Source organism: Biomphalaria glabrata, chromosome 1, assembly GCF_947242115.1.
Source record: "Biomphalaria glabrata chromosome 1, xgBioGlab47.1, whole genome shotgun sequence".
Classification (NCBI taxonomy): domain Eukaryota; kingdom Metazoa; phylum Mollusca; class Gastropoda; family Planorbidae; genus Biomphalaria; species Biomphalaria glabrata.
The window spans coordinates 3,130,744-3,146,715 of NC_074711.1; the positions used below are offsets into that span (position 1 = coordinate 3,130,744).

General features: G+C 39.8%; 2 protein-coding genes across 4 annotated transcripts in view; one reads left to right on the plus strand and one right to left on the minus strand.

Moving 5' to 3' along the window:
- Positions 1–3,511: 3,511 nt before the first annotated feature.
- LOC129924276 (histidine-rich glycoprotein-like) lies at positions 3,512–8,712 on the minus strand. The gene is made up of 4 exons (XM_056018514.1): positions 8,572–8,712; positions 5,711–5,816; positions 4,158–4,931; positions 3,512–3,804 (listed from the first exon to the last, which is right to left on the minus strand). The coding sequence occupies exons 1-4, from the start codon at positions 8,710–8,712 to the stop codon at positions 3,512–3,514; spliced, it is 1,314 nt and encodes a 437-aa protein (XP_055874489.1).
- LOC106070245 (kinase non-catalytic C-lobe domain-containing protein 1-like) overlaps positions 6,748–15,972 on the plus strand; it is a 63,283-nt gene continuing 54,058 nt past the window's right edge. For 2 of the 3 annotated variants that reach the window (XM_056007033.1, XM_056007101.1), the window contains exon 1: positions 6,749–7,009. The gene's annotated coding sequence lies outside the window, so the exon portion shown is untranslated. Of the gene's footprint in view, positions 7,010–15,972 lie in introns of all 3 variants that reach the window. The other variant, XR_008774162.1, reaches the window with a different exon arrangement.

Below are 15,972 nucleotides of genomic sequence, written 5' to 3' on the forward strand. Positions count from 1 at the left end.
ACCGCCGGTTATTGATTAGTTTTAACGGGAATACCCCCGTACTCTGGGGGAGTTTACCGACATAGAGGAAAACATATTATTTTGTTGCCCTGTCTGAGTCCCCGGGTGGGGCACGTCCCCCGCGGCCAACTGTCTCAGTCTTTGGCATCTTTATAATAAGATGGGAGAATGAGAAGTGGGAATCAGGGCCGGCGATGGGAGGCGAGGTTTGCGGACCGTCAAATCAGACAAAGATGATTGGGTTATTAGCACTGAGCCACAACCGTTTCCCTAGTCCCGGCCACATTCAGAGACATCTTCACACTTATCCCATGTCCTAACTTGAAATATATATTCTGCTACTCGCTAAACCTGTTGGTATAATGTGTATATAATAACATTACTATATTAGTTGGAAATACTTATAAAAATCTTATATCAACTAACTCTGTCTGTCTGGTAAATAGTTTGATCACGTTATTTCTCCCACACCCATTATCGAATCAAGATGAAACTTTGTAAAATTATTCAATGGCGAGGACAATATATGAAACAAATGTAAAAAATTAACCAAGTAGTCAATTAAATACTGGTTATTAATTATTTTGTTTTATACCGACAAGGGAAATAATCCTTCAGTATTCACAGAGATGGTTGAATATGTTTTGGTTTCGTCCCCTTAAATAATTGTACACGTTATTTCTCCCATACCCATTCTTGAATCAAGTTGAAACTTTGAACAGTTATTTATTGTACCTAACAGAACTGATCAAAGACAAATTAACAAATTAGAGATATTGGTGATAAATTATTTTGTTTGATATCAAAAAATAGTATTGCATTTTGTTTTCTGTATTTATTACAGCCTCGGCTATGGAAAATGCAACTGCCAGTTTTGTGGTGTCCATGCGTCTGTCCGTCCGTCACGTTTAGATCTATAAAAAAAAAACAAGAAAAGTATAAGTAGAAAAGTATACATATTAAGTAAAGTGGTAGAGGGGTAAAATCGTGTATATTAATATGACATCTATACATGGCTTTCTCTGATTTGAGGTCACGTTTTATTACATCTATGTAACCTGCGCTATCTGTGGACAGGAGTGTCTCTCCAAAATATGGCTCCACAGCCACATTGAACATCAATACTGACAATTGGGAAGACAAAGCTCTAGACCGCAACAGATGGAGAGAGACAGTGACCAACAAAGCTATGGACAGTGAAAGTACATGGGTCTCAGCTCAGGAAGAAAAACGTACAATCCGAAAAACGGCCAGCTCCTCTACCACCGAAGCAAAAGCCACCTTAACCTGCGCTATCTGTGGACGGGAGTGTCTCTCCAAAATAGGGCTCCACAGCCACATGAGGAAGTGTGCTTTGAGATGAACCATAGTCGTTCTACGACTGAAGGAGGCCAATGATGATGATGATGATGGGAATGATGACAATACTTTCTACCTTTTGTTTTTTTCCTCAGCGGGTTTATTACATTGTGTAACGCCTCTCAGCCTGTTACTGTACCATGTAGGATTGATAAAAAAAGGCGAGGGAAACGCGATTTGATCTCTGAACTTATCATCAGGAGGTTGATTTAACTAATGCCACATAGCGCCATCTGGCGAGTGGTGGAGCTACGGTAAACACTGACTTGATTTGTAAAGTCAGACATCAGACACCACGCTCAGTCCCCCCCCTCCCATTTTTTTTTTAAAACCCAGATCACGTCTCAGCCTTCATGCTCCCAATTCACCCATTCGCCCTGATTGTATTTCCCCACCATACACAATCAATCAAAACATATTGGAGCCCGGTAAAACATTGTTTGTAAACACGTGGGCAACAGTCTATTTATAGTCACATCACGTGATCAAATACTATCAGCGGCTCAATTTTCTAGATGAGTGTCGCTCAAACCTGTGGTCCGCGGACTACTCAAAAGCGATTTCAGTATTAGTGGAAAGTTCTTAAAAACAAGAAAAACGTTTAAAATATTTTTAAGACAAATACCTCCTTTATACAAAGTATAGAGCGATTGTTTTTCTCAATTACTAATGAATATTAGACCTAATAAATTCCTTAATAAATTAGAGCCTACATGCAGAAATATTCTAAGATATATATTTTCTAGTCCTCTATCAAAATTTATATTATTTTTTTTTATACTTTGACAAATTATAACGGTAATTCTTTTCCCAAGCAATAGAAATCAACTGTCAAAGTTCTAGGAAAATCATTAGAGCTGTTTTCGAGAACCCTGTTTACCGAGGTTTTAGGTTTTGCTCAGGAGGTTTGTCCACCCATTCGAAATGTGCAACTTGAAAAGAGGTATTGTAAAATTATGTAAATAGAGATTTCAATAAAACTAGCATATGAGATTCTGCCGCACCAGAGTTGGCTTGATCAGCCTCACCAGATTCTGCCCCGTCTCAAGACGAAACCAAAACCAGTGACTCTTCTGGGCGCATCCATTGTCTTTCGAGACCGAATAAGCCATATGCATACAGCATGAGATTGAGTTGTACACATTTATAATGCATATGTATGACAAGACCAAACACAATGTATTTTAAAAATTCTAGAAGGTTGACGCAATGAAATTTCACTGTCTCTGTTTTGTCCAATGCTAATTGCTAAAACCAAAATTATAATAAAAACATCAACAATTTAAGTCTAAGTATGTCATAGCCTTATCGTGGCTAGGATACACTCATTCCTTCATCCCAATGCAAGATCTATACATAAACATATATAACCGTGAAAATCACTCCTCTTCGCACTCTTAGAAGCTTTGTCCTCAGGTTTCCACATTTAGCAGGCGAGTTGTTCAACGTAACCTGAGAGTGGGAGAACTCATTCACGCTTCTTTACTCTAGCAACACTTTTTTTTTTGTCTTACAAATTAAGTAGCAGACGATAGTCAATAACAAGGGGAGGTAATCTACTGAAATTCACTTTAAAGATAAATGTCTTCTATTATCCGGGGTTTTGCTCGGTACGAACTCTCTCTCTCTCTCTTTTTCCCCAAATATCTGTCTATGTCTCTCTCTCCCTCTCTAGTCCTCACCCTCATGTCTAAACTAACTCTCCTCATTCCTCAGACATTTAATTTTATCTAAGACTTTCGTAATGGAAATATTAATTCGATAAAAGGGCTGGAGTAGTCTCCCGTTTTTCTTTCATTCGTTCATTGTTTCAGGGCTCAGTCTACACACATGTGAGGGATGAAGTGATGAGGTGATGAAATGATGATTTATAAAGTGATGAAATGATGAAGTGATGAGGTGATAAAGTGATGAGGTGATGGAGTTATGAGGTGATGAAATGATGATTGATGAAATATGTAGTGATGAAATGATGAGGTGATGAAGTGATGAGGTGATGAAGTGATGAGGTGATGAAGTGATGAGGTGATGAAGTGATGAGGTGATGAAGTGATGAGGTGATGAAATGATGAGGTGATGAAGTGATGATTGATGAAGGGATGAGGTGATGAAGTGATGAGGTGATGATTGATGAAGTGTTGAGGTGATGAAATCATGAAGTGATGAGGTGATGAAGTGATGAGGTGATGAAGTGATGAGGAGATGAAATGGTGAGGTGATGAAGTGATGAGGTGATGATTAATGAAGTGGTGAGGTGATGAATGATGAAGTGATGAGGTGATGAGGTGATGAAATGATGAGGTGATGAGGTGATGATTGATGAAGTGGTGAGGTGATGAAATGATGAGGTGATGAAGTGATTATTGATGAAGTGGTGAGGTGATAAAGTGGTGAGGTGATGAAGTGGTGATGTGATGAAGTGATGATTGATGAAGTTATGAGGTGCTGAAGTGATGAGGTGATGAAGTGATGAAGTGATGAATTGATAAAGTGATGAGGTGATGAAGTGATGATTGATGAAGTGATGAAGTGATGATTGATGAAGTGATGAGGTGATGAAGTGATGAGGTGATGATTAATGATGTGGTGAGGTGATGATTGATGAAGTGATGAGGTGATGATTGATGAAGTGATGAGGTGATGAAGTGGTTAATTGATGAGGTGATGATTGATGAAGTGATGAGGAGATGAAATGATGAGGTGATGAGGTGATTATTGATGAAGTGGTGAGGTGATAAAGTGGTGAGGTGATGAAGTGGTGATGTGATGAAGTGATGATTGATGAAGTTATGAGGTGCTGAAGTGATGAGGTGATGAAGTGATGAAGTGATGAATTGATAAAGTGATGAGGTGATGAAGTGATGATTGATGAAGTGATGAAGTGATGATTGATGAAGTGATGAGGTGATGAAGTGATGAGGTGATGATTAATGATGTGGTGAGGTGATGATTGATGAAGTGATGAGGTGATGATTGATGAAGTGATGAGGTGATGAAGTGGTTAATTGATGAGGTGATGATTGATGAAGTGATGAGGAGATGAAATGATGAGGTGATGAGGTGATGATTGATGAAGTGGTGAGGTGATAAAGTGGTGAGGTGATGAAGTGGTGATGTGATGAAGTGATGATTGATGAAGTTATGAGGTGCTGAAGTGATGAGGTGATGAAGTGATGAAGTGATGAATTGATAAAGTGATGAGGTGATGAAGTGATGATTGATGAAGTGATGAAGTGATGATTGATGAAGTGATGAGGTGATGAAGTGATGAGGTGATGAAGTGATGAGGTGATGAAATGATGATTGATGAGGTGATGATGTGATGATTGATGAAGTGATGATGTGATGATTGATGAAGTGATGATTGATGAAGTGATTATTGATAAAGTCATGATTGATGAAGTGATGAAGTGATGAGGTGATGAAGTGATGATTGATGAAGTGATGAGGTGATGATTGTTGAAGTGATGATTGATGAGGTGATGAGGTGGTGAAGTGAAGAAGTGATGAGATGATGAAGTGATGATTGATGAGGTGATGAGGTGGTGAAGTGATGAAGTGACTGCGTGAGTCTGTGTGGAATATAGTAGTTGTATCTCTGAAAACAAAATATTCTTCCCTATAACATCTATCTCTGCCCACTACTTATAATTTGAGCATTAAAGATCTAACACCAAGTCCTCTAACAACCTCCTGGCGACAATCACATAGAGAATTGGCTCAACTAATGGGTATCAGGAAACACAGGCAAAGTTATGTACAGAGCAATGACCATGCCAAACAAACTGGACAAAGAGCATTGTACGATCTTCCAACTAAGATTAGAACATACACCTTTAAATTACCACCTTAACAAAAACAAATTCCAACCCACCTAGCCCTGTGTAGACACTGCGTCCACCCTCATGAAACCACGAACCGTATACTCTCTGAATGCCCCTTCCTTAGGCAGACCCTACTGCCACAACAGCCCAACATAACCAACCCTCTGTATGGCAGTGCTGAACAACTGAAGAGAACAGCACACTTTTTTTCCTTGACACAGTCTGCAAAAGAGCTTACAGCTCAGCACCAAAAATCTGGCTAAAAGAAGACCTGTGTAGACACTGAATCCACCCTTATGAAAACATGAACCGTATACTCCCTGAATGCTCCTTCCTTAGGCAGACCCTACTGCCACTACAGCCCAACATAACCAACCCTCTGTATGGCAGTGCTGAACAACTGAAGAGAACAGCACACTATTTTTCCTTGACACAATCAGCACCAAAAATCTGGGTAAAAGAAGTCAAGTGGAAGCTTTCCTATAAGCGCAATCATTATTTGACGCTTTCATTTCAGTGACTATTACCAAAACTGCAAATCAAAGCCCTAGGTGTGAACTGGGCCTCAGTGAAGCAATGAGCCACGATGAGACCTATTGCTCCAGTGGGCAGGTTGCTGGGGTAGGCATGTTTCTGTGGAAAACGGGTTTAGGAGGATTGCGTGTGACCAAAGCACTGACAATCAATATTCGTATCCATCTGAGTGGATCACTAAAGGATCTCCACTAAAGTTTTTTGAGATTAGATCTCAGGTCTCTCTTTTCCATCACCACGATTCATCTTTATCTTTCAATCGTCCTAAAAAAATTCACTGGCATACTTTTTTTAAAAAATACTTCTATCATGTGATACACCGAATCAGGGCCGGCCTTACATTATTGGAGGCCCTAGGCGAAGTGACTTTGGTGGCCCCCAAATAAAATAGGAAAATAAAAAAATAGCGACAAAAATAAAATTACACATTTTTTTTTAAACCTAGTGTACAATAACATTGGGCACACGTTTCGATATTCCTTCTCGACCCATTTGCCACTAACCCTAGCAACGCCACTGCGAGGATTAAATTTAAACACTGGATTGCAAATAACAACTGATATGTTATCAAATTGTTACATGAGTTTCCGAGAGACTTCTTTCGCTAACGTAAATTTTCACTTGTTTGCCTGGCTACTGCTTTACCGTTTTACCTTACCATACTGAGAGCCTATTGATAACAAGTTTATATTGGGTCCAATCATTGACCAATGTATTAACACCTAACCCCTGGTATGTACTGATCTCTGCGTCTCAGGCTCAATATCAGATAGATTCTAGATCTAGACAAGAAGTAGGTCTAAGTTCAAGAACGAAGAAGGCATTATTTATGATCTACCGCTGTCGTCTGCCTTTACTTGGCCAGGTACTATGTGTGAATGTAGACCAGCGCCAGTAAAACGCACTTAAGATTTCTGCCAGATTGGCCTACCTGCCAGTTTTTAGCGCTGAGTCCATTCCTCTTAAGAATGTATCGATCGATCGGGAACCGATCAAATCTCATTGATATTTGGCGTCCATTTTTATTTTTCAATATTTTTGGTTGCTGCCTACTGGGTTAGGCTCTGCTACACGCCTGGCTAACTTTGTGTGAAATATAAGAGCCTCTTTATGCCTGGGGGCTTTAGTCTGCAATAGGTAAAGTCCGCATTGTAAGATTGGTGGAATTTCAAAATAGAAATAACAAATGAGTGAAATATAAAAATTCTAGAAAAGAGGAGCTCTTTTAATTTCTGGGTATATATATATGAACAAAAGCAAAACTTAAACAGTAACTATTGGTTATACATACGGTAAGTTATTTCATGTTGATAAGAATTTTTTCTATTTATCTGAGACATAGTCATAGATCTTTTTATTGTTAAGTGTGTAATGTGTAATTCATTATTTGTAGACGCCTTGATTCTACAATAGAATATTAAAAACTAACAGTGATTGTGTTGATTGGTACATTTCCCTAAGTGTGGTTATAAACATATCAACATCTATAGTCAATGTTTTAGTGTGTATTCTATGTGTCCCCTTGAGCCCAGAAAGGAAATTAGTATATTTAAGCTCTGTATTGTTAGGTCTTCTTAAGCTTAGAATATTATATGTGTCACTTTAAGCTCTCTGGTGTAATGTGAATTTAATGTGTTCCCTTAAGCCGTTTAATGTATTTAGTATTATACTAATGTCTCTTTAGACTTAGACTCACTGGTAGAGTGTGTGTTATATGTGAGTTTATGTAAGTTGCTTATGTCAGTGTGTATGTTGCATTAGTAAATACATGTATGATTAAAAGAATATTCATCTCGAAATGAGGATTAATCTCGTGACTATTGAGTGTGTTATATATTAAAAGTAGTTCGGCGCACCAAAAAGGACGGACTTTGAACGCGACATTAAAAGTGACGTAAGTTTAGAATAGGATCTAGATTCTTAGTTACATAATAAACAGCGTCGAAACTTTATAGTGATAACGGCTGGATAGCCACAGGCTTAGACTAATTACCTGTTGTGAATTAAACATATGGAAACTTACTTTAATGTTGGTCAATCATAGTCGGACTTTCAATATGTCTACTGGTACGAACTCGAGTGTCTGCACCATAATTGACCCGCGCAGATCTATTGAAACATACTCTGGTAGCAATTTGAACAAGAAGTCATCTTACACCAGCGACATATTACAAGTGTCAATGTTGAGTGTATTATTGTTCCCGCTGCTGGAGATCTAAATTCCCGTTCACCTTCCTTGGGCTATGATGACACTGATCTGTCTGGTAAAAAGTCCATGAGCAACTCTACGAACCTTTTTCTTTGACAAACCATTCTCTCCCCTACTGTTCTAAACGCTAGCAATGGTTCAGGTTCACTATCACAGTCTCTGCTAACTTGAAATCTGTCATCACTTATCAAGTATAGGTGATATTGGTAGCGACCACCTGACAATGATGATTATGCTACCAACAAATTCAACTTAATGTTGTGTCACTCTTGAATGAATTCAACATCTAACAACGTATGACTCTCATCAGGAAACAAAATCCATGTACCACCACACCCTTTTTGTTTCCTCCGCGGCTCTGCCCCTATAAGTTGTTATACTGGATATAATGTCTTACAACTCCGCCACTAAAGTTCTTATACTGGAAGTAATGTTGTATTAGAACTCCGCCACTAAAGTTCTTATATGGATATAATGTTGTCTTTCAACTCCGCCACTAAAGTTGTGAGAATGTTGTTTTACAATTGGCTTGAATGAATGTCGTAAATGCTCAGGTTCAAACAATGTACGTACGAATTCGTAATAATGCTCTTAAACGCTGGTCACATGTCCCCACCCCCACCCCAACCGATCTTTAAGTTTTACCTGTTCGCTTTGACCACTGGACCGGACAGGCCAAGAATCGTGATCGGCGTGTCGGGGCATGTCATTGGAAGACAGGGACTTGGTGTTTGCGTTGTAACCAGCTCCTGGTAACTTGAGACCATAACACCGTAACACGACCATAGCTGGAGACCAGGACAGTAATATGAGCCTAACGGACAACTCAATGTGACCTGTTCACGTTTCATTAGTACCACTAAATCACACCTAGAGGACTATCTTATAATTTATCACGCAGTGAGCTGAATCGTGTGTAGTCACCAGGTACCCATGGGTCCAGTTAGTGGTCACTATAAGAAGGATTAATAAACAAGGGGCATCATCTAAAAAACGAGAAAACAACATAAAAATGAACACTGGAAATAAGGATTTAAGATGAATTCCAGACCGGCACTAGGCGAGTTTTTTTTTATTTTTATTTTCTTGTAATCTTATTAATCTCTCTAAGATAGATCTAGATGGATGCATTTCTTTTTATTGTGTCTTGGCTTTTTTTTTTCAAAAGTATTTTATTCTGTGTTCTGTTTCTTTTTCTCTATCTTTGTCTCTCTCTCTCTCTCTCTCGCTCTCTCTTCCTGTTATAAGACCTTTGAAGCCATCCTGCAGTCAATGGCGGATTTATAATATCAAAACAAGCACTAAATAAAAAATAAATATACTTAAAAAACAACAACTAAACTTTTACAAGAGAAAGAGCTGCACATTTACAGGCACAACTTTCAATACTCTAATATTTATTTCCCTTGTTCTATATCAAACAAAAGTAATTAATTACCATTAATCAGTTAATTAATTGGTTAGTTGTTTTTTTTTTTTAAATAGATTCATAGTTCGTTATAAGACTGAATGGACTGAAGGAATGGACTTAATCCGGTTTCCTTTTACTTTCAAAGTTCTGGGATTCGAACCCGAACACACCTGTTACTAATCTTTCATTAGTTGATTTGACTTAGTCCTTTTACTCTAGTGGAGCATAGAACGCAACAGTATCTAGCCATCGGACTTTGTTCTGGGCCAAGAACCTCAATTGATTCCACTACGATTCAGATAGAATTTGAAGGAGTGAAAAATGTCAACACAGTTAAATGTTGGCATTCAAAATGTGTATAAAATCAGCCAGGCAAACCGTAAGAAAGGTATACATGTTAAATAGATAATGGTCTACTAGTCCATAAAGGCCTATTGGCAGACGTGAACATTGATAGACAACGAGGACTTACACTCATCGGGGCTTGTGGTTGAGTGTTATAAGCCAATAGGCTACCGAAATAACTGTCTAGAGTTCGAATCTCGATTTAGAGTAAGAATTTGTAATTTGAGATTAGTTGTTTTTTTTTACCTTCCCCACTCTCTTAGTCTGTTAGACCGTTGGGGCACCATACAAGATCTGTTACCGTCCCTCTCCATTTCTCTCTGTCTTGGACAGAATCTCCTTCAATCTCTGGCCCGTCCATTCCTTTATATCGTCTTTCCATCGCTTTCTATGTCTGCCTCTTCTTCTTTTTCCTGGTACTGTTCCCTGAAGGAAGGTCTTTGCGAGCCCTGAGGAACTTGTAATATGGCCATAGAATTTAAGTTAGCGTGTTGTTGTATTTTACAGTAGTTAGAAGGTCATTGTAAGGTCCAATCTCTGTACCGAGAGTCTTAGGCGGCATGAAAACCTCCCGGCTATTTGCTGCCCCTAATGACCAGGGCAAACAAAATATGGGCAGATCAACTATATCCCGAACCTATAAAGGATATCAAAAATTTAGGAGAAAGGGGGAGGTAACTCTTACGCCTCGCTTGTGATGAACGAACAAGTATTTAATATTAATCGTATATTAATCTAGAAGCGCGCTGCGACCTAATTTCTAGCTATTGTGTCATGTTGCAGTTGTCATGCAGTCACGTGACAGAGTCAGATCGATTCCAACACACTTGGGTACGTCACAACACACCTTGCTCCTGAACACAGTCATTGATGAACACGGGGCGTGCAAATTGCGTCTCGGGGCGGACATGTGTTTCGCGCTCATATTTTTTATTCTACTCTTAATGCGCTTCTTGTTGAAGATGTTTATACTGGATCTTATTGTAACAACTTGTTTTAAAATATAACAAAAAAAAAGAGTTCTCTTCTCAGACCTTGTGGTCTATAGGGCAGATGATGTATAGGTCATCTGTTTCTGTGGCCTACGGGGGTGTCATGTGACCAGCACAACGACCAACCGCCTTTACTTTTCTTTACTAATGAAAGGTACCCATCAGAGCTGGGTGGACTCAGATGGCGCCCAAAGATCCAGAAATTAAAAATCCCAATCTTCACCAGGACTTGAACACGGAAACCCCGGTTCGAAGCTAAGCGCTTTACAGCTCAGCCACCGCTATAAATAAATTATAGCTTTAATATATGCTCAGAGGATGCTTAATCTCATTTGTGAACCTGTAGGGGGGTGGGGGGAAGGGGGTACCTGGGACAAGGTTTTCCGTGCTGCCTTAAGCGCTCTGTACAAATCTGCTCGGTTCGGGTGTCATAGGTAGCCAAGCCATGTTCAAGCGCACTTAGCCTCTCGACCACGCTTCCCACTGGACCACAAATGAGATTGGACCATCGCGCTCTGAGCATCCTATAAGCGTGAAAGTAGTGCTATTTAAAAGCTATAATTTATTTATACTGCAGCGGTCCTCAACCTTTTTTGCTCGGCGACCCCCTTTTTACAATCCCCCACTCTGCCGCGAACCCCCCCCCCAGCACACACACACAGCAATAGAAGAATGGACAAAAACAATCCATTTTTCGATGGTCTTAGGCGAACCTAGGAAATCGTCAATCGACCCCCAAAAGGGTCGCGAACCACAGGTTGAGAACCCCTGATTTATAGTCTATTTTAGATGAGAAGCATTAAGCATGTTGACTCTTGACCAACGGTGGACCAGGGGCTAAAATCTACTTAGCATTGCTACTCCACTGGGCCCAGACATTATATGACAAGTTTGACATCCATTCAACTACTTTTCAGAATGCCTTAAAAATCTCATTGTTTTATCTCGTACATGCACGAGATTCTGTAGGCAGGTGGTAAAGTGGAGTCTCGGGTTTGAATCCCGGTGAAGACTGGGATTTTATGCTTTGGGATTTTTAGAACGCCTCTGAGTCAAGCTAACACTAACGAGTACCAGGCGTTAGTTTGGCGAAAGTAAAGGCGGTTGGTTGTTGTGCTGGCCACATGACACTCTGGTTAACCTTGGGCAACAAAACAGATGGCCTTTATATCATTAGCCCTATAGATCGCATGATGTAAAAGGGAAATAATACTTTTTTTTTTACACTATAATCATTAATAAACAAGGGGAATTTGAGGAGCTTAATGTTATGTAATCAAAGTGGAGTTACAGATATTGTTGATCCCTGACACCAAATGAATAACGCAAACTGCTTTTATTTATTTATTATATCATATACCAAATGTTAGCTAGAGACACCTTAATACACAAATAGACAAGTTAAATTTAAGGGGATTTAAGAAGGTCATTGCCTGACACATAGATCTGTGTGTATGTGTGTCTCACTGACTGTACGTCTTAGTTTGGTCGTGTCAAGATTTAAACAAATCGATGCCAACTGTCAGGGAAGTTTACGTCTAGCGTCAAGACTTAGCGTAAAAATGGGCTCCAGATCAATCATTCTGTGTGGACTAGATCAAGACTCTAGACCAACGTTAGTTAGTCCTTCACCCCAAGTACTTCTGTGGGTGTATATCTTCTTCACAAACACACACAAAGAGCACAGATAGTGCCGCCCCCCCCCCTCGATAAAAATGGTCGTCCAAGTACCCAATATCTAGAACCAATGGGCTATTCAGGCATTAGACCGCTCTGTCATAACTCTGTGTGGCAAGAGTTAACATACAACAATGTTAGAAACTAGTCAAATCTTCCGCCCGTACTATCATGAAGTCTAAATATGTGACAGTTTGAATAAACTACGGAGAGTAGGGCAGACTTGAGCAAATGACATTAGAATGTAGTTTTGAGACAGACTCTTTCAGTCTCTCCCTGTCACTCTCTCTCTCCCTCTCTCTCTCTCTCTCTGTCTCTTTCATCTAATTATCATCAACACCTTTTCATCTTTAATAGTTATTTATTCTCTATTTTATTCTTCGATCTCTTCATAATCAATCTTGACAAGATACCATGTCTCTCTTTCTCCCTCTCTCCATGTCTCTCTCCCTCTCTCTGTCGCTCTCTCTGTCTGTCTCTCCCTATCTCTCTATCCCTGTCTCTCTCCCTCTGTCTCTGCCTCTCTCTGTCTCTCTCCCTGTCTCTCTATGTGTCTCTCTCTCCATGTCTCTCTCTTCCCGCCTCTCCCTCTATGTCTCTCTCTTCCTGCCTCTCCCTCTATGTCTCTCTCTCTTCCTGCCTCTCCCTCTATATCTCTCTCTCTTCTCTTCTTTTTCCCTCTTTCACTTTCTCTTTCTCTTTCTCTTTCTCTTTCTCCTCTGAAATGAAACGTGTGTATCTCAGCTTGTCTTAGCAAACTGTCTCACTTAGAACATTGCACAGAGCTTGCTTTCCACTTCATGTTTTCATTGTGTTGCCTCTAATTGTGTTAGCTGGTGGATTTGTCTTATCTCTAGACGTATTCGATTACAGAATTGACTAAACAACGATTACACTGTTAAGAAGCCCGAGACTTCAATACAAACACACACAATACATATATATATACACACACAACACAACCCGACACACAGATATCAATCAATCAATAGACCCACATACACTTAGATTATACGGCCTCCTTCAGGCGCCATGCGTCTATAGATCATCTGGTGGGAATGAGACTAATGCCTGGACATCGGCTATGGTTGGGACGATGTCGCCCACACAGCAGTTCCCCGCCTCCTCTTCACGCAGATGATCTATCCAAAAGAAACAGCAAGTGCCGGTAGAGTTTGGGGTCTGCGGCGACTCAGGCTCTGCCAGGGTGTATACGTTCACCACAAGCAAGAGCACATAATCTAATGTGGACTCTTCCCATTAGAGCAGACGTATCCAGTATCGATCTTTAATATGGGCTATCTCTCAACATCAACCTTTTTTTTTTTTCGTTTTCAGTTTACCATGCCTGCTCAGGGGCGGACTGGCTACATGGGCACTCGGGCACATACCCAATGTGCTGGTACCCAAATGGGCCGGTAGGACCACAGTAATCATCTTTTTTAAAAAAAAATCATGTCTGTATTTTATAAGATAAGGGCGGCATGAATGTCACTCAGGCACGTGTTAACTTATTAAAAAGTTTTATAGTATTCTCTAACAAATGGGGCTCTCTGAGCAACGTATGCATGTGTATAGCTATCGATACATTATCAAACTTAATAGAATGATTTTGATCTAGAATTGTGTGCCCATCGTATAATATACAATTTAATGGGCCGGATGGTATAGAAATGCCTGGGCCGTTTTTGACACCGTCCGCTCCTGAGTCTGCTTGTTCATGACCCTACTTAGTGTCAGAAGTGGACAATGGAGTCCGAACGCCTGGAGGAACTAGACTTTCACAACGTGAACATTTGGAGAACCGATGGCTGCTTTTCATCTTTCTTCACATTGAATCTTTAAAGCGATAGATTTTTAAGTAAATTTAGCAGACCGTCTGACAAACACACTTTATAGTTGATAAATCTCCAATCTGCTTGACTAGGTAAAGAAATACATTTACTTATCATTTCTAAATGTACGGATTTGTGTAATACAAGATTTAAAACATTTTGCTAATACGAAGACAAATCGATTGAAAGATTTCCCCATGACTGCAGACTGACTGACTTTCTGTTAATAGTCAGTCGTTGGTTTTTAACTTCAGATAGCTAGCCCAACTAAACAAATGTAGGCGTGTTATATTATACGTGAAATGAACTTTAAATAACTGGAACAAACTTCTTTTGTGTACAAAAACTTTGTGTAACTTTTATAAACAAGATTCAACTAGAGATAAGACTTAGATCTAATAGTAATCAAATGAAATTATATTTCAAACAAAATCTAGCTCACTGCAAATAACGTCTGTACTCTCTTGTGTCTCTGATCCGTCTCTTGTTCAACTATCACCCACGTGACTTTATAACATAAACGATGACAGACCAGCTCATTGTTGCATCATTCCACACCACTCAAAAACTAAGGTTCCCTTTCCTAGACTTTGCCTTGGAACAAGCACAGCTTACACTCCACAGGTACTACTGCTAATGTCATAACTGATGTTGATTCACTAAAGCGCCTTCTTCCCTAGTGCTATTAGAGCTTGGAATGGGTTGCCTGAGCTAGCCAGGAAAATCAGTGACTTGGCAGAATTTAAGTCATTGGTTAATATGCATGACTAAATGCATGACGCGTATGACGTAATCATCTTCTTTTTTTTTGAAGTAACGTCTGTATTATATAAGATAAGATAAGATAAGCTCAGCTGGGAGTTGCATGTTTTTAGAATCCTATGAATGATTACAAGAGACTGAATCGTTTGACTTCCGTGTACACTGGCATTAGACTCCGAAACATATTTGAGTTACTGAGACAGTAAACTTAATCTAAGCTAGTAAAAGTAAAGTAGTAAAGTTCCCCTTTTCAGACTTTGTGGTCTATAGGGCAGATGATGTAGAGGTCATCTGTTTCTGTGGCCTACGGTTATCGAGGGTGTCATGTGGCCAGCACAACGACCAACCGCCTTTACTTTTCCCCAACTAACGTTAGGTACCCATTAGAGCTGGGTGGACTAAGAGGCGCCCGAAGATCCTGAAGTTAAAAATCCCAGTCTTCACCAGGATTCGAACCCCGGAGCCCGGTTCGGTAGCCAAGCGCTTTACCGCTCAGCCACCGCGCCTCATAATCTAAGCTAGTAGTCTTCACTTTCACCTTAGTCTATTAGACCGTTGTGGCACCACCCACGATTTGTCAACTTTTTCACTCCATTCCTGTCTTTTTGCAAGGATTAAGAGACCTACCATTCCTCTCGTTGCTTCCTCTGTCCTTCTTCTTCCTGGTACTGTTCCCTGCAGAAATGTCTTTGTGAGAGCTATGAGGATCTCATTACATGGTCGTTCTGTCCTAATTTCCGTTTTTGACATTGGTCAGAGGATCATCATGGTCCCATAGTGATCCTGTTTCAGACTTCCACGTTTGAGATACTCTCTTTGTATGTGATGTCTAGAATCCTTCTTAATTCCATGGCCAAGATGTTACTTTCTAGCAGTCTTAATAATTTAAAATACAAAATGGAGTGTATGCTCCAAGTTTGAGACCTGTTGTATAATTAACTATCATAACTAATCTTTCGGGGCTAATAAAATATATGACTGGTTGTGTGTTCCAATCAACTTTATGTCTCTGCACAACAAAGAG